This window comes from Hipposideros armiger, unplaced genomic scaffold, assembly GCF_001890085.2.
Source record: "Hipposideros armiger isolate ML-2016 unplaced genomic scaffold, ASM189008v1 scaffold_95, whole genome shotgun sequence".
In the NCBI taxonomy this organism is placed as follows: Eukaryota; Metazoa; Chordata; class Mammalia; order Chiroptera; family Hipposideridae; genus Hipposideros; species Hipposideros armiger.
This window is the reverse complement of record NW_017731445.1, coordinates 3672029-3691227: the sequence shown is the minus strand read 5'-3', so window position 1 is coordinate 3691227 and position 19199 is coordinate 3672029. Positions and strand designations below refer to the sequence as shown.

The 19199-nt window shown below is 43.8% G+C and overlaps 1 protein-coding gene across 1 annotated transcript in view; it reads left to right on the top strand.

The window, feature by feature from the left end:
* The window catches only part of DMRT1 (doublesex and mab-3 related transcription factor 1), a 115234-nt gene that overhangs the window by 27602 nt on the left and 68433 nt on the right, over positions 1–19199 (top strand). Inside the window, exon 3 of the mRNA XM_019645888.1 lies at positions 10423–10706. Within this exon, the coding sequence (XP_019501433.1) occupies positions 10423–10706 (284 nt within the window). The remainder of the gene's footprint in view (positions 1–10422; positions 10707–19199) is intronic.

Genomic DNA, 19199 nt, shown 5'->3' with positions numbered 1-19199 from the left:
GGATTTTGTGATCAGATCACCCTGTGTGGTTACTTTCCTTAGAACCCCTTTTTGGCCACTAAAAAAAAAAATTTTGTCCATAAAAAACAAACTGTAAACCAAAAAAAAACCCCCCAAAAACAGTGAGTTTAGTTCTTATTTCAAACATTTGCACAAGTGCCTGTTTCAAGAGAACCATCCCCCTTCAGTGTGCTTGATGAGTGCTTCCCATCTTGTCACAGTACGAAAAAGACACACTCAAAGGTAGAGATTTGATCAAGCTATTTTTTTTTTCCTGCTTCATCAAGTGCATCTTCAGCGAAGTTGACATAAAACATGTTTTGGTTTTTTAAATGTTTTACTTAGTAGCTAAGGAGCAGTGCGGTGACTATGAGTGCAGCTTGATTTGTGCTAAGGCACCAGTGACTTTCCCATCAGTGCTGCTGCGTCATCACCAAAGACGTCAACACAGGGAAAAGGCAGGTAGTGTCTTCATGCTAATGTGGAAATACTTTTGACCTTGTGGACCCTTGAAAGGGAGCTGTGGACCTCTGACCACATTTTTGTAATTGCCATGGTAGGATGACATTAAAACACCAGTCTCTGATGGATTTAAAACAGTTCTCAACCTGCTGGTGCTGGGGTCACCCTGGTGGCTTTGAGCAGTTCTGATGCCTGGGTCCGTTCCCATTGCCAGAGGCTCTCATGTAAAGTGGTCTGGGCTATGGTTTGGTCCTGAGGAATTTCAACCCCCACCCCTACCCTGTGCAACCAGGGAGAGAGCTGCTCGTTTAGAGGTAGATTTGGTTCCTAGGGGGCCCACTCCTGCAATTCAATAAGTTATTGTTGATGACTAGAGACATTTTACAAGACAAATACCCAACTGAAAACTGGCAATATGAAACTGAACTGGTATGATTTTGAGTTGAGCAAAAGCTGCCTGGAACAATATGATGTGATGTGATTTGTTTTTCTATCCCTTCACATTTATGTAGGAGCTCAGTCCACGTTACACCACCATCATCAGGAGCAACAACAAACACCTATGATCTTATTTTTAAAAGAAAGTTATAGAAACAGAATCTAAATCCCAAACCTAAAAGGTGCTGGCCACGAGCAGACTTAAAAGTGAGTCCCTGACAGCTCCTGTGTTCAGCACCCTTCATGGCCAAGGTAAATTAAGCCTCTCCATTTTAAGCTGTCCAAATACAGTTCAGAGCAATCGTCTTCTCTGGAGACCTAAATATATGTAGACAGTCAGTCAAATATGCTCCTTGTTTTAAATGTTCTCAGTGTAAGAGATACTACAAAGGTCCGAGAAGGGATTCTCTTTAAGATCTCTTTTAGGACGGAATGCTTGATGGGGGGGCAACGTGCTGGTCATCTTCCCTCTTCTCTCGTCCACTCCCAGCGCAAGCCTGGCCGCTGGCCTGTTGTGCGGCACTGCCTTCTCCAGTCTGCAGGGAAGTGTTGACAGAGCCCCAGACTGTCTCCGGCATCTTGCCAATGATAGGGAACTCTGAACTGGCCTAAAGAGAGAAAGCCTCTTTCTTGGCCATGATATAGGCTTTCATGACCATGAGACATTTCCTAGTAAAGTCAGAGAAAAGGCATTTTGTCCATGTGTGACTCCCACTGTAGGCTAACAGTTTCTCTGGGTGGCTCTAGGGAATTCTGAGGCTCATGCAGAGGGCAGGATAAAAGGGGAGACACTCAGAGCAGGAGCCCATGAATAAGAACGCTAAGGGCCGGCCGAGTGGCTCAGGTGGTTAAGAGCTCGCTCTAAGAGTTTGAACTCTGAGCAACAGGGTCACCGGTTCGATTCCCAGCCCGAGCTGAGCTGCTGCTGAGCTGCCAACAGGTGGCAGGATGGCTCAGCTAGAAAAATAAGAACGCTAATAGGTGCGAATGTGTATGAGGTAGGGGTTGCCACGCTGCCATGGCTAGTCCTGGGGACCACACAGTGAAGCCTGTACATTGTCTTTTCAGATGTGGTTTAGTTTTTATCCTTGGAGGAGAGTCTAAACTTTACATTACTATGCCAGCAGCACCTTCCTCCTCATCCTGAGGGGGACGCAGTGCTCCCCTACCCTGCTCTACAGGCTGTTCTCCTAATGCCTCAGAAACGTTTTGTGTTACGTCTCCTCTCAATACAGAATTGCGCTCTCTCTCCCACCCTCTCCTTCTCTTCCTCTCTCCCCCTCTCTCCCTCTCCTTCTCTCTCTCACTTTTGGTCTGTTCTATGAAAACCTTTTCTGATCCTTTAAGTTCTCTCTTGCACTCATCATCAGTGGAGGGTATGCTTCTGGAGGGCAGGAATTAGCTTTTGCTATTCGTGGGCCTCCCTCCTTGGTCCAGCGCTTTGGGAGTTGCTGCCCACAATGGGTGTGATTATTCCTTACTGGGATTGTCAATGGCCCCAGAGCCACCTGCTTCACATCTTGGTGCACTCCCTTGTAAGACCTGTATTTGCTCCCCCCACCTTTATATTTTCTCCATCGTCCCCCATGTCTCCTGGTTGGTTTCTTTGATCTGGTCATGCTCAACAATCCATCTAGCTGCCTCCTTCCCTCCCTCCCTCCTTCCATGTATCTCTCTCTCTCTTTCTCTCCAGATCCCTTTGCATCCCACACTGACATTTCCCACACCTTTGAACCAAGCCTACTCCCAGTTTTAAAGGCCAACTTCAGGGTATTTATTTATTTACTTACTTATTCATTCATTTATTTATTTAAAACCTTTACCCTAAGAAGAATAGTGAACTGGACACATTCCTTCAGGACCAAATTACATTTTAAAAAATTCCTTGGGAAAAAGGAGCAATCGGCTCTCACATACTCCACGCCTGAGTACAAGTGACAGTAGTGAGCCAACATCAGCAGAACTTGTACTTTGAAGGTTGGATTTCATCTCGCCCTCCCTTCCAACAGTTTTGTATTTTCCCATAGCCTTGGTCAGTCTCTCCTTTCGTGTGTTAGTTTCAGTCTCCCCTTACTGCTGAGCCCTGCAGCGTCAAGGACTACCGCATCCTTTGTGCCCCAAGGTACTGGACAGGTTGCCTTGCACAGGTGCTCAGTAAGTTTATTGCATAGAACATGAGTTATTTCTGCGCAGGGGAAGGTGACAGGTGTGGCGATGTCCCTCATTCATCATCACAGTCACCAGTTAGTGGTATGAATAGCAGACGTGCCGCTGCCTCAATTATCAGGCCTCTCTGTGCCAGCTCTCCTTTCCTGGAGAAAACGAATCCATTTCCTTGGTCACGATGGCAGGCTTCCCTTCTTGGAATTGTATGAGTGCTGAGAATGCCCAGGTGTCAGCTCATGGAACAACTTTTCTCCCCATGTATCTCCCTCTAGGTTTTCTCCCTTGTAGAGGAAGAATCCTGAAGCATCACACTGGATTTCTAAGCTTATCCTAAGTCTAGGAAATGCCCGGAGCTGATTAATTTGGACATAGTGTTGCCCTGCAGAGAATAGTGCTAAGCAGGGAGCTGAGTAAGTTAAGCTTTCAAGTGGCATTGAGGGCACACCCCACTGTCATCTCTAGATTCCATGACGTGCCATCATCAAATGACATAGATTCTTTCTTAAGACCTTACTTTTCCTTTAAAACAAAAATGGGGAAAAAATGACTGGTACTATTTCTGTACCCTCCTAGCATTTGGCATAACCCGTTGGTTGATAGCAGATAATTTTGCTATCTCAGGCTTAGCAGTAAACAATTTTGCCTGACTGGTAGCTCTTAAAAACTAGAAGCTAAGCAGGGCAGGCTCCATGTGAGGTATGAATTACAAAGACAAAACCTGGTATACATACAAGTAAATTAACCATTTACCTGAGATCATTGTGAATCACAAATAATCTTATCATTGTACATTGTAAATTTTGATTTCATATGTGATCTTCCATATAGGAAACTGTGAGGTTTGGTTTTGTCATAGGGAAGAGAGTATGGCTCTAGGTTGGAAGATAAAGGACTCAAAGTGCAACAGCCCTCTAGTCTTGACACTAGAGAAGAGTGGAGAAAAAAGCCTTCACATACCTTAAAATGAATTACTGGTTAACTACTATTAATATGCCATGGGCCGGGAGACCAGCATATAACACTGCAAGATCAATAAGGGTATTTATCATGTGGTATTGATCTCTCATGAAGGAGTGAATCATATTTCACGCTGCATATGTTAGTGCAAAAAAAGTAGCAGAGGGATTGGGAAGCCTTATCAAAGAACTGGACTGTGGAAGGTGAATGTACAGAGCCATGAATAGGAGACTGGAATAAGAAGTGATTGAGTCTGCAAGCACCGTCTCTGCTGATGAATACCCACGGTCATGCTTGCAGACACTTGCTTCTCTCCTTCCTCTCCTAGCTGTTGAATGCAGTCCTGCTGACTTTTCTTCCTTAAAGCACAAATTAGGACTATACCGGTAGTAAATGATAACACTTAAACCATCTAACTTCATACTTTGCATCTTGGCAGGGGACCTAAGGGTTGATAATTCCTGTAAGGGACCCCTTGGTTAAGAAAGCTACCACATTTTCTAGGGAACAATGCTGTTGAGCTTTCTGTTATTATTAATAGCATTGTTAAGTCACCTTGGCCAGTTTTTATTCTAGAAAAATAAAGAGTGAGACCTGGGCTATAGCTTTGTAGAGTGACAGATCGGTACTAGACTTATTGTGGTGATGACATCTTAGGGTATATAAATGTTGAATACTATGCTGTACACCTGAAACTAATCTAATAATGTGTAGCAACTATAATTTTAAAGAAAGAATTTTCAGCATACTCCCTAACATGTTTCCTTTTCAGTATACGCTTGTGGTCTTTGTACTTAGTCACACTGACGGTGCTGTGTAAATGTCTCTGTCGCAATGTGCGTTAGGTGTGGGGCCGGCAGGAGGAACCAGTCACAGTGAGGGGCCTGATACATGTTGGTGCATTCAGCTCAGGCCTATAGAACCAGCTGTCAATTTCTACTGATTTTGGGGTTTTTTCTGTGATTCAGAAAATGATTATTAGTCTATTGAGAGTTTGTATGTGAAAAACCACTTTTGATGATATATAGATTTCAAAATTTGTATGGTTACTTTATATATTTTGTGGCCTAAGAGTTAGAAATCTTACTTTTGGGTTTATCTCCAGTTAATGGTGACACTAGGCCTGCCTCACCAGCTTTGATGACATCCAGTGTTGAAGGGAATGTCTCTAGTTCCTCTTTTGGGGACGCTGCTGTAGCACGGGTTGGAAAGACGGCGTCTTCTCCTTATATCCTTACTCGCCGTCAGTGTGCTGAGAGCTATGTATTCCTTCTCGGGCTGGAGTGAGCATCACATGATCACTCAGCAGTTGAACAAGGGCCTGAAAGGGGAGCTGGGTGGCTTCCCTGGTCCCCGGGTGATGGGTATTATCAGCATAACTTGGTTATTTGGAGGGAATTCCCAGAACACCAGACATGCCAGTGATTTTCATGAGGTTCATTTTTTCCCTCGATTACCCCAGCCTCTGTGTGCAAGCTCCTAATTACCTGTTCAGGCCTGAAGTATTTAAAGAACCTGGTCCATTCTAGTCTATAGAGCATATATATGTACATATACAGCATAGGCTGTTCTAGCCTTGGCTCTTCTCCTGCCTTCTTCTTCTCCTAGATCTGCCTTTTGCGCTTGGATCAGATGAATTTTCCGAAACGTTTTTATGTTACCCCCTTCTCTTAACACCTTCATTGAATCCCTGTAGCTCAAGGAGAAATCGGAAGCCCTGAGCTGACATTCACGTTGAAGGCCTTCACAGTCTGGCCCATGTAACTCTCCAGTCTCATCATCTGTTGTTCCTTGACATGAACTCTGCACTCCAGCCAGGCTCATCTGGTCACTGTCCCTGGAACATGTCTGTCCTTTTCTCCTTCACGATCCTATTGATGGTATCCTTCTCTTTGGAGTGCCTCGCCACCCCCACCATCTTTCTAAATCACCTCCATCCTGGCTCCTGGCTCCACTGCCTCTGCTGATAGTGACATCTACCTATACTGTCATTGTGGCAGTTAGACTATTGCTTTGAAGTTTTCTCAGTCTATGCTTATTTTTTTTCCCAAATAGATGGCACATTCTTAAGGAATGAAACATTTTCAGTATTTTTTTTGTGTGTTTGACATCTAAAGCAAAGCTTTGGACATAGTTGTTATGTGATAATTAATTAATCAAATATAAATACAATTTAAGGTCAAGAATAAATGACTTTGTATTACCCACTCGTCTGGATTGTCCGAAAGCCTTATGAGGAATATTAAAGTTTGACTCCATGATGTTACACCTAATCAAGTACCTGGCACATAGAAGGTGCCTAATAAATGAAGTAAGTGCCTGAATGGATGAATTAAGCTTTTGTGGTTAGACTAAATGAAGGAAACCTGGGCGTAGGCCATGAAAATCAGAACCGTTGGGCAGCCACATACGTACAGCACACATATTTTGTGTTCTGAGATCAGTGGTGATGTAGGCAGAAGCCCATCTTTATTCAGTGGAATTTATGTGTATACTCTTACTTGATAGCCAGTCAGGACTGTCACAATGATGCAGTCAGGGGAATAATTTATGGAGCACTTGCTTTGAGTCTTTAGAGGAGACCAGTGGTTCTCCATCTTTTTAGTGCATCGCAGCCTACTGAAAGCTTTGCTAACACTCACATTGCTGGGCCTGACCCTCAGTTTCAGACTCGGGGAGTCTGGGGTGGGCTCTGAGCATTTCTATAAGTTCCCGAGTTGTGCGGATGCTGCTCTGAGCACCACTGGATTAGACATATGTACTTTGATGGATGTTTATTTCAACCTTGGGAAACTTTCATGCACAAAGAGGATGGGAACCACAAAGCTGTTTTTAACATTGACCAAGGGGTTTAATTTGGAACTTTAAAATACTGTTTGGTGATTTATAAAATCCAGATTTTGGTAGTTTCATGTATCCTTGTAACAGGTCCTCCTCTCTCAGTGCTTTTAAAAATGTCACTTTTTAAGAGCATGTAAACATTTTAAGAGTGTAACATATTTATGCATCTACTCTTATGAGCTCAAATGATTTTTATTATTTAAGTACTGGTGTGAAATGAGACATTTCCAATATATTAATTCAATATAATTTGAAGGAGGAAATGAAATATGGTTAATATGGTTAAGTGGGAAAGTGTTGACTCATTACAGTCAGCTGTAGCTAAACAGATCCTTACTGTGACCTGACATAGCCTTTTATTTGAGGTTTTCTGTGCAGTCTGTTGAAGCCATTCTCTTGTCACCTTGAGAGTCGTTACATCATTTTGTTGCTGAGCAAACTGAGGCCTGATAAAAGGTCCCGACTAAGGTTATGATGCAGAAAATCAACACCTGTGCCTTAATCCTAGAATGCTGCTGTCTTTGCGTTTCCCTTTAATTCTTTATCTGCTCCAGTATTTTGTATTTTGTTTTTATTAAGAGCCTTGCTTTTGAAGGTCAGGCCCTAAGGGATCCCCAGCATTTTTCCACTGCAGGGGAAGGGATAAGCTCTGAAAATGCCTTTTCTCAGTGTCTATGAGATCGTATACAGTTGTCACACTAATGCTTATGACTGGATGGTAAGAATATGCCATTAATTCCTTTTCTGGTTTAAACATCCATGTAATTTGTCATTTTGGCAGAGTTTCTATTTGCTTTTATAACCAAGGCAAACAACAAAGACACCATGTTGAAAAACAAAAGGTTTAGGTAGTGAAAACCACCTATTATGTCACTAAATTGGTGTTTAAAATAAGAGAAAAAGTGGGGAAGCTGAGGAGAGAGTGACATGTACCTTCTCCAGATACAGTGTAGAATAATGGAATTGGAATTTCTCATCTCATTAGTTGGGAAAATGAGGAGAGAAGAAAGGGAAGAAATATAATAAAATAGTGGCATGACATTGCATTCACGGAGCCAAGCGCGGATGGATGTGGTATCCTTTCAGAGAAGAGACGTCAGTGCTGACTTGAGAATGAGGCAGTAAAAACCATTTTGTTGTAGATCTCACCCAAACCTTACACTTTTAGGGATGCCCTCCCCCCTTTGCATGTTTTCTCTTCCTCCTCCCACACATCAGCCGGTGGACACTCCTGAGCACCTGCTCTGGACCGTGCATTGCTTGTCCTGGGAATTTCTCTCCATTGGCTGCTTCTCCCTGCCTGCATATGCACAGCCCTTCTTTATGTTTTAAAAATGAAATAACACCATCTTATTACTCCCTACAGCTTCTGTTTTTTTTTGTTGTTGTTGTTTTCCTCACGTTTATTTTGATGCCAGGCTACTTGAAAAGTCATTGTTCATTGTCCCTTCTGCAAATATGTCCCACATGTGTCCGGCAGTGTGCTGGGCACAGGGAGTGTTAGGGTGAGCCAGCAGGCCTGGTGCCGCTTGCTGGATCTTACGTGTTGGCGAGACAGAAGGATCATGGCTCCTGCCTCCTCAGCGCTTACTTACTCCTGTCAGCTTCCGCTCCTTCTGGACTGAAACCACTAAAACCGCAGGGCCCTAAAAACCTAGCTTTCTGTTGGTCTTTTCCACAACTAGTTAGGCTTGATCTCTTAGCAGCCGGTGACAGCACAGCCTGCCCTCTTCTCAATCCACGTCGTCCTTGGCCTATGGGACATTGCATTTCTCTTCGTTCTCCATGACTTCAGCCTTGACTGTCTTCTCTCAGAACATGCTCTTCTGTAACAACTCCCTCCTGCTGTCCCCAGACGCAGCCACCTCCCGGAGGTGACTCCTGATCCTCAGCTTCCAGCCTCAGCCTCTCCCATGAGTGCAAGTGTCAAGTTTCTCGCCCTCATTCATCTCCCCCACTTGCGTGGCCCACTGGCATCTTGATGAGGCAGCACTTACCACCTCCCTCTCTACCACAGGCTTCCTGCTCTCCCCGACACCTGCTTTATGTTGCTTTGCCTTTTTGTGCGTCTGAAATCCTCATGTCCCATCAATCCTCCAGTTCTATTGGGCTTCGCCTCCCACGTGCCAGTGGCACAGGTCCCGTCCCCTCTCTCGTGTGAGTCTCCTAGCTCTCTCGCTGGCGACTTCAGTGTCTCCCTCGTGGATCTCCCTGCCCCTGGTCTTAAGAACTGCCATCAGATAAATCACCCTAAAGCCACCGCCCTTGGTGTCTCTGCTCCTTGCTCAGAAATCCTCCATGGTTTGTGCCGCACCCTGACAAGAGGCCGCAGCCCTGGATTGAGGCTCGCTCTCACCCACCTGCTCCAGCCCACCTCTCAGACTGGACCTCTCCTTCCACGCTTGCACTCAGTTCTTCAACCTGATGCCCCGTCCATCACTCCCAAATTCTCCTTCCACTTTTCTGCTTCTGTTCCTTTGTCCTTGCAGCCCTTTTCTCATTACTCCCTTCTCATTTTTCATCAAATTCCTGGTCCTGTTTTAAAGTGCAACTCAGGTGCATTTTTTTTCCATGAAGGCCTCTTTTTCTAGGCTGCAAGTCCTCTTTTCAGCCTTTGAGTTTCTGTAAAGGTTTATGGGTGTTCCTGTGTGGTAATCCTTGTTATTCTTTGTAATCCCATCGTATATTTCGTCCTAGACGGTAGACCACCTTTGGACAGGAGCATCCTGACACCTTGTAGCCATTTTAGGCACCTGGACCAACTTTTTGAACATTGTTTAATAAATGTCCATTGGAGAGATGACTTAGGAGTCCATTTAGTTATTTATCAGAATTGACCCAGTTTTAAAGTCTAGACTTTGGGCTGGCAAATTATATAGCCTGTGGGCCACTTCTGCCCACTGCCCGTGTTTGTGAATAAAGTTTTATTGCAACACAAACTACAAAACAACCTGTATGCAACTGAATGACCCACAAAGCTTAAAATATTTACTAGATGACCTTTTGCAGAAGTTTGTCTATCCCTGGTCTATAATATTGTACAGACTTAGGAAGGATAAGGTATCAGCTATGGAAGGAAGTGAAGGAAATGATGTTTGCTTCAACTCTTCACTTCTTGCTTTGGCTTTCTGATGTGTCTGTGTGGCTACCATACTCATCAAGGTGCTGGGATTCTTTTTATTGCCTTATTTAAAATGAAGTCCAGTTAATTTGGGTATAAGAATGTTGCAGACAACCAAGTTAACAAGATCTCTAATTTCTTGACATTAGGATAGGAATTTCTGGGTAGAAGTTACTTGTCAGGCTTCATGTAACTAAAATGACCCTTAAAATGTGTTTGGGATTCTCAGTAAAAATTACCAGCAAGAGTCTGTCACCTGTGCTGCCAGAATTATGCCACCTTTACAAGCTCCCCATTGTTTTGGTTGCAGGAGAAGCAGCGTGCCCAGGTGTCTTGTTCTGCAGTTCTTGAAGAGGACAGCCATGCATTGCCAAGGTTTAGAGGTCAAGTTTTGTGGCTCCCCATACTAACACTGTGTTTCTTTTTCTTCTTTCTAGAGGGACGTTTGGCCATCCAGGATGTTCCTGCTGTCACCAGCAGAGGGCATGTGGAGAACACACCTGATCTGGTTTCGGACTCCACCTACTACAGCAGCTTTTACCAGCCGTCTCTGTTCCCTTACTACAACAATCTGTACAACTACCCGCAGTACTCCATGGCCTTGGCTGCTGATTCCACTTCTGGGGATGTGGGAAACCCCCTCGGGGGGTCCCCCGTGAAGAACAGCCTTCGGAGCCTCCCGGCACCTTATGTGCCCGGTCAGACAGGAAACCAGTGGCAGGTAAGAAGTTACCCAAGAGTGAACTGGATATGTGAGACCCACCCCTACACACCCACACCTCGGCTGACGTGTGTGCATGTTACACAAAACATGTAAAGAATTTCTCACTCTACCTATGACATCATTTAACCCCAGAAGTTGGCTCAAGGAATTGTAAAGAAATATGCATATATTTCTTTTTCAAGTTTTACTGTTGTCATTTTTCAGAGTCATTTTGCATACATATCCAGAAGCTAGAGTCAGATTCACAAGTCACTTACTGTATGAGGCCCTACCTCCTGCAGTGTTGCCCCAACTTTCTTCGGAGCAGCTTAGAAAATGCTGGGTGCAGCCTTCTGGGTGGGGGTCATCTTCATGATGAATTTGCACCCTAGGAAGGAGAAGTGTTATAATCTGTATGTTTGCATGGAAGAAAGATAAGAAAAGGAATTAGGTTACTGCTGTGCTGGGCCAACATTGGTGCACTGTTTATTTATTACGTGGGTGCGTTTTTAGCTGGGAGTGGAGGTCAGCCTTTCACACTCTAAGTATGCGTTTTTAAAATAGTGTTCAATCAAGAGCTTTTAATATTTGGGGTAAAACAAAGCATTTTTCTAGAGCTGCTCTGCTCCCTCAGTTTTTACCATTTCCATCATGCCAATATATTAGCAGCAGATCCAAGGCCCTAGAAGCAGTTACTACAGGTGGGATTCCCACGTTGTGGGAATGTGTGCATATGAGTGCTAGGACTCCACAATGCCAAGCCCCGCTGCAACTGTAAGATGTTACTATTCTGGGAGAACCGTTCCCATTTTGGATGCACTTACCATAGTCAGGCTTTCTCAGCAACACAACACAATGTATATATTTGAGAGTTTAGGGCAAGTCTTTGACTTTCTTATGCCCACTTTTTAAAAAATGTGAGACGAATTTTTTTTCTGAGTAATTCTATTCCATTTTGCAGTTTTTAGGTTTGGGGAAGTTGTTAATATTCAAGACACCCCATGTTTTTTTATTCTCTCACTGTGCTTAGGGGTCTGACTTTTCCAGCATATTAATAGGTGAGCTTTAATCCCCTGGGCTACACATTTTTATGTTTTCCATACATTTTATTTTTAGAATCATGCTTTTTAGAAAGGGAGCTTAAAGCATTTTGATGTTAGAATTGAGAGGTAGTATGAGTGTAAAGGAAATGCGATGATTTATGGGTCTTCAGGCTGGACCCCTATAGGCCTTTCAGAATGCCAGCTGGATTGTATGACTTGGGACAGGTTTTAGGCTGGTTTCTAGTCAACACTCTCCTCCCTGAAAGCAGAACGAAGTCTCTTGTGTTTCTGAAAAACCCAGCTCATGCTGCAGACTCCCGGGAACCAGGGACTGCTGTTGGAGTGTCCTGGTGTTCTGGCTGCTTCCAGGCTCCAAGGATAAAGTTGGAGGGTCTGTGCACCTGCTGGCTTATGAGAAAAAGGGGGAGAAAACAAAATCTTCAGTGTTTTCTTAAAGAAAGCTCATGATCAGCTTTCCAGCAGAGCCAGAAATCTCCTAACTACATTAATTTACCCTTCTACTCCGTCAAAATCTTTTAGGAGGCATATGATGGCAGATGGCATATGATGCCTGCCACACTAATAGTTATTCTTACTCTACCTGGGAAACCTGGGAAGGGAATGGCAGAGGCCTTGGATTTCCCCAGAGGTCCCTTACCAAGGCCCCTTCCTGAAGATAGCCAGGAGGAGAGGGGTTCTCTTGAGTGGCAGTGTTGCTGGTCGTGGAGAGCCGCCTCAGCCACTGTGCGCAAGGAAAGAGTCCCCTGAGTAGGTTCTTGTACCCGAGCTTGCAGAAATGGGAGGAAACATCTTGCCCAAACTTTCTTAGTCCCATCATGGGGCATGCAGTGTTGATACTGTTCATGCCTTCTCTACAACCACTGCTTACTAGACTGGAGAGAAGTGTCATTGGTCTGAGGCCTAGGAGAGATGCGAGTTTGTTTTCCTCGAGGGCTGGACTTAATAAGCCTTTCTATTTTTTTAGCCAGTCACCTTTGGTAATATATTCTCCTATAACAAGTTACTTCGCAGGCATAGGTCCTTCTCTGCTACTGTGGTTAGTGTCCATTCCTCTTAGTAAATAAAACCACCAATAATGATAACTACCATTTATTGAGCAGTAAATCTTCCTCATACCCTCTAGGAGGCAGATAGCATTGTTTCCTTTTCACAGGTGAGGACACTGAGCCTCAGAAGGCTGACTTATCCATGGGCACACAGCCACAAATGGGAGAGCTGGAGTTTGAATCTGTATCTTTCTGGCTTCAAAGTGTGTTTCTCAGCACTGTCCCCTTATCACTGGATCTGCAATAAACTCAGGGCTATGACAACTGCCATCAATTAAGTACAAATACTGAGGCCCTCTTTAGGACTTGGGATGCCTACCTAAGACCTTTGCTTTTCATCGGTGATCTCCTTCTGCTGATTTTCTTTCTTCACTCTTAGAAGTTGGAAATAATCAGAAACTTCTAAAATAGTACTAATGTGTGGCTATTGGAGATGGCTGAGAATGGAGCCTCCAATGCTTTTCTGAAATATGCAGTCTCAGCCATTAGTGTTTGAAATATGCTGGATTCCTTGCTATTTGGAAGTTGCTTTTGGTATCTGCATACAAATTTTCTGTGACTGCAGTCATCAACAAAGCATATCCCGGGGCACCTGCAACGTGTGTGTAACATAAAAAATGATTCTAACAGTTGAAATGAGGGGGTCTTTACCATATGACGACTCCATCCCTTCTAAGTCTGACATTTTACAAGTCTGTGGATTAATCCTGTAACCAAATGTAAGTGCAAGCTTGACTTACAACCTTGCAATTAATCATGCTCACAAAAATTAGTTTTCTTGAAAATAAACTCTTACATTAAAATTACAAGAGCCAACTTATTTATAGATAGAAGCCATCAATTTGCAAAATGACAGATGAAAATCTGTTCAGTAATTATGAGAGCTGAAATGGATCTTACAAAGCTCTAGTTCACACCCCTGCCCTGTCCTGCTACAGAAAAAACCGAGGTCCAGACCTGAAGGGACATGCTTAGCACTCACAGCCAGTTGGTAGCAGAGCCTAGACTGGAAACCAGGCCTGTGTAGTGAGGAAAACGATATGATGTGCTTTGAGGAACATGGACTCTGGCGCTAGAAGATCCATATTCCAGTCTAACTTGTGATTTAACTGTTTGTGTAGACTTGAGCAAAGTACTTAACTCTTTGAATTGAATCTCAGGGTTTTTTTGTTTGTTTTTGGTCTGTAAAGTGAGCATAATACTCTACTACCTTCATAGGATTGTTGCATAGATACATAAGGCAGAATAATAACTGAAGTAGATCATTACTTTATGTGGAAGTTTCTCTGTACACCAAGAAGTGCTATACCAATATAAATGGTAGTGAATTTATTTAATCATCATTTTCACTTGACCCTGCTCTTTTTTCTAACTTTTAAAATTTTCAGCCTCTTGTTCATATGTATTTTAGTTAGCTACCTCAGATCCCCTTTGTGACAAGATAGGGTATACATAATGCACATTTTAGTTATTATTAAAGGACTATAAAATGTGTATATGGACCAAGTACGAATGTGTGTGGAATAATTTTTGCCAGAGTTGGGGAAGAATTTGACCCATGTAGGAAATAAAAAACTGAAAGCAAAGATTATCATGGTACAAAATATGTTTATTAAGATGTATATGTTATAAAGAAGTATTAATTAAATAGTGAACATCTACAGATAATACATAGTTATAACCAGTGTTTAAGGGATAGGAACTGGACACTCATCTTTTAATCAGAGCCGTTAGGGCAGAGGTGTAAGGAGCAGCCATCTGGCGTGGGGCCTTCCCCAACCCTTGATGTTTCTGCTGTTTCAGGAAGGTGCCCTGGCTCTGATTTTTGGACAATGCCTTGCTCTTCCCCGGTGGAAGTTTCCAGAAGAGGGCTAGGTGGGGCTTCCCCCTTGGTTTTTGCCCTGCTTTTCTGTCTCCTTTGTGGAAGATGTCCCACAGCTGCACCTAGAGAGCATCTGTGCTAGTGTGTCCTGCCTGGATTGTCCCTTGGTCCAACCCCGGCTCAATCCAACGGGCCTGAACCTCACGCAGTGTCACCGCCATCTACTTTCTTGACCCTCTATTGCTAAGACTCTACTTTCCTCCTAACTCTTCACCAGAGGGAGTCACCATTTTATATTCTCCTCCTTCCCTTGCTGCTTTGTATATCAGTGTATGCTGAGGGAGTAGTGAATGTTTTTCTACAGAGAGCACCTTTTTTTTTTTTTAAGATTTTTATTGGGGAATTGGGTGGATGGGAACAGCACTGGGGAGTTGGGGAAGGGGAACAGACAAGTTGCTGTCGTTTTGTTCTTCAGTCTAGTTGTGGAGGACGTTGCTTCACTGGCCCAAGTTGGCACCATCATTGCGCTCTTCCCAGGCGAGGCAGATCCGTCGCCGGCTTCTGGACGGCCGCTCACTGCGGCTGCTGGCCGCTCACACTGGCTGCTGGCTACATACGGTAGCCCATGGCAACCCGGTGCAGCAGGGGCTGCAGCCTACGCCGTCGCCGGCGACTCACAGCAGCCCAGCTCCAGGTCGAGCTGTTGTTCAGCATCTTAGCTGTAGAGGCCAGTGTCACTGGCCCTCATATGTGGGATCTGAACTGGGGCCCTCTGGCATCCCAAGCCAGTTCTTAACCATCGCGCCACTCGGCCGGCCCGAGAGCTCCTTTCTGATTCCCAGAAAAAAAATTGACTTGAGATAATCATTTTTTAAAGCTAGATGTCTTTGTAGTAGAGGGTGTTGAATTATTTGCAAAAAGAAATTGTAGAGTTGAGGTTTCATATAATGTCTCCCTATAAAATCAATCAAGCTGCAAATAAATATCGAGCACCTACTAAGTGCAGAACCTCTAAGGAAAGACATAGAGCAGGTTGGCATCCCAGAATCCCAAGGCCCTTTCCTGTTAATGGCCTGCATGCTGAGAGCTGCTGTAATCGCTTTAGGTCTGTCTCCAGCCTTGGAGATTTGTGGCCCAATCATAGATTCCTGTCCTGTTGTGAAACAGGAATAACATTTGTGACACTGGAACAAACTCAGGATGAATGGCTGGTTCCACTGACCAGCGGCTCAATTTCACTTCTGCATTTAATTGCCTGCAAAAGCTGTTTATTGCCTTGTGCACTCCTCCACGGCAACATTATCTCTTAAATAAACATGTTGTACCAGGTTGACAAGGGAGAGGTGCATATCAAGTGAACAGAAATAAATATAGGAGGACTCAAAGCTGTACCTGGAGTCTCCTTTCAGTCCCTATGGCAGGTGCCCTCTTCATTGCTTTTCAGAAGCTTGTGCCACCAGATGTGTAGTCACATTCCGACCACAGTTAGGGTGTGGTCAAATGGCAACCTACGTAATTTCATTCCTCTGGTGGTTATTTGGGGCTTAGTCTGAAGTGTCTTATGATATGCTTGCACATTTATGATTAATGACCTCTCTGGAATGTACTTAATACATTCATATTTAAATAAACATGCTTGGAGGTCCTACTATGTGCTAGGGATCTACCACTGAACCAGACAAAAATGCGAAAAGAGGGTCTTGGGGAAAGTCTGCTGTTATCACCTGGAAAATGAGAAGGGAAGTTGGGGACTGTCTCAGTAGGCCTGGGTGTGAAACTGACGTAGAGGTAGAAAGAGAGACCAGATTCGGGCACCAGCGTCTTGGAGCACAGAGAAAGGCGACCCCTTGCGAGGATCCTTGGTATGGCGCTCCAGCACATTTGGCAGGCTGCGGGCCAGAGGCCCCTCAAGGCATTTATGAAAGAGAAAGCCTTTGATTGCCTGCCCGCTGATGCTCTTGATCCTGTAACGAGCAGCCTGACAATATCCTTGTTTTCATACTGTTGCCTCCTTCATTAGCATGCCTCAGCATCAGAACAACCTGTTAGCTAAACAAATATGGACTTCCTGAGCTTGTGCTTTGTGGGAGCGGCCACAGCCCCTCCACCTCTGTGCCCTGGTAACTTCACAGGAGGGTCCAGCAGGGGTATATGAATCTAAGGTTTAAACCATTCTCAGGGAGACAATTATAGTGAACAATCATTATTTTTAAATATCCCCATAATTTAAAAAATGATACATCAGGGGGGGTAGAATGCAAAATCCACTTCAATTTTTAAGATGAAGTGGGAGACTTCAGATAAATTGTTGTGTTTGTCTCAGGCCCCTAGGATAATGTGCATCTGTCTCCTGGGTAATTTTGGACTGAGCAAGTTAGGGGACCTGCCTGAGGAACGCAGCTGTTGCTGGACAGCCAGGCCCCACACCTGGGCCTTCTCTCCCTTGGGCAGTTGCTCTCTCTACAGATAATCTTGTGATCCACTAGGCTGCCCACCCAGTCCTGTGTCGACAGGTTAAACCAGCCCTGGCTTCCCTTCTTATTGGTCACTACCTGTTGCTGGACAGAAACTCACTGGCTTTTTCCCCTGGAAAGAAAAATTGACAACATTTGAAAGCAGACACAGGAAGGGTTTATAATAACATATTCGGTTTAAAGTATTGAAAGCAATTTCTTTCCTTAGGAAAAGGTAATTAAAATAGATGTGGTATTTGAGTTGGGCTATTAGGGCTAACAACCATAATTTGGTTTCTTAAATGGGCATTATAGAGACACAGACTTCTGTTGATGACTAAAAAGGTTACAAGTTCCACTGTTATGATGTGATGTATTTATTTTGTATCTGGCCACTTTTGTGAACTCTTATAATTCTAATAATTTTATAGTTGCTTATTTTGGGGTTTCTAGTTAGTCATTTCATAGAAAAATGTTGATGCTGAAATTTTTCTTACCCCTAAAAATATCTCCAGGTCTGATTTGTGTTCGTAGTACATTATTCAGTTTAGATACCAGTCATGGATGCTGGTGTCACCTTGTTCCTTCTTTTACTGGGAATGTCTCTAGTGCTCACTATGGTATATGCAGGGTGTTACCTATGCTGGTTTAGAAAAAAATGAGAAAAATAGGACAATTGGGTTGTTCCTACAGTTACCATATTTCCCCATGTAAAAGACGCACCCTTTTTCGAAAAATTTGGGGTCTAAAAACTGGGTGCGTCTTATACAGTGGTTGTATGAGCACAAAAACAAGCACGAAAAAAGTGGGAAATGCAAGTAAAAAAATCTACAACTGCTGTATAAGATACATCCAGTTTTTAGACCCTAGATTTTTTTACTTGCATTTCCCGCAAGTGGTGAGGAGTTGTATGAATTTTATGATGAATAAAACTTGAGTTCAATAACTTCATGTAATACATTTTTTTCAAATTTTGGGCCCCAAAATTAAGGTGCGTCTTATACATGGGAGTGCCTTATACATGGGGAAATACGGTACATTGTCCAGTTCAAAAACTTGTTTTTATTGAGATTATACCCTCCAACTTAAAAAAAAAATAATGATCCTATTAAATGGCAGGATTTCCTTTTTTGTAAAGGCACGCACTTGTCAATATAAAAAGTTGACAAAGCTATCCCCGTGTCCCCCCATGCCCTTTTCCCCCACATTTTACCAATCTGAAGTCCAGAGAGAGTCTGGAAATGGTTGCATAAGTCATTGTGTCACCATGACAACAGCAGAGTTCTTCGGGGTCTCCAGTGTGCTTTTCGTTGCTGTTGTTTAGCAATTGTGTCTGCTTAACTCTCAGCCTAACTCTTTAGAACCAGAGTGCTTTGGTCTTTTCCTTTTTATGGCAGCCCTGTGAATACCTTCATGCTGTCCCACCATTTTGTGGGAGTCCTTCACATGCACCCCAAGTAGGTCCTGCCCTGCAGTACAGTGAGGACACAGGGCCTGCCAGGTCAGGAGACCAGTCTTAGAGAATCTTCTGTTTAAAGAAATGTAAAAGTCACTAGACCACAGGAAGTTTAAAGACAGTGAAGTGAGGGTGTCGGGTTCCACCACCTTTGGGGGGTCTCATTGCCTGTACCATGAACTTTCCCCTAAATGGCCATCAAGTTTTAGCAATGTCTATAATAATTTTCTCTTCTGAAGCATAATTCCTCATTAGGTTCTTCTCGTTTAAGAAGAAATAAAAAACCCAATTCTCCTGGGCCCTCACAACATATTCTTAATCCTGCAAGGAGAAAAGCCCCTGTTTGCCGGTGGGCACGATAGGGGCAGTAGTGGTCCTCTGGGCACCTCGTGAACCCTTCTGGAGCTTTGCAGCCCTGCCTAATGCAGTCCTGGCTTCCTGTTTCTAAATGACCACCTATTTAGATGCACTTTCCCAAAAGAATCGGTATTTTGCCTTGTTCTAGATCACTACAAGTGATGGCCATGACAGCCATCATCTGATTTTTCTTATGCCTTTTCCTGAAGGAATTGCTGTTTTGTTTTATAGGAAGTGTAATCATTTGCATGCTTTCTATCCTGCTTTGAGGGCAGCTGCTTATAAGAACTGGTGCCTGGGCCGGCTGAGTGGC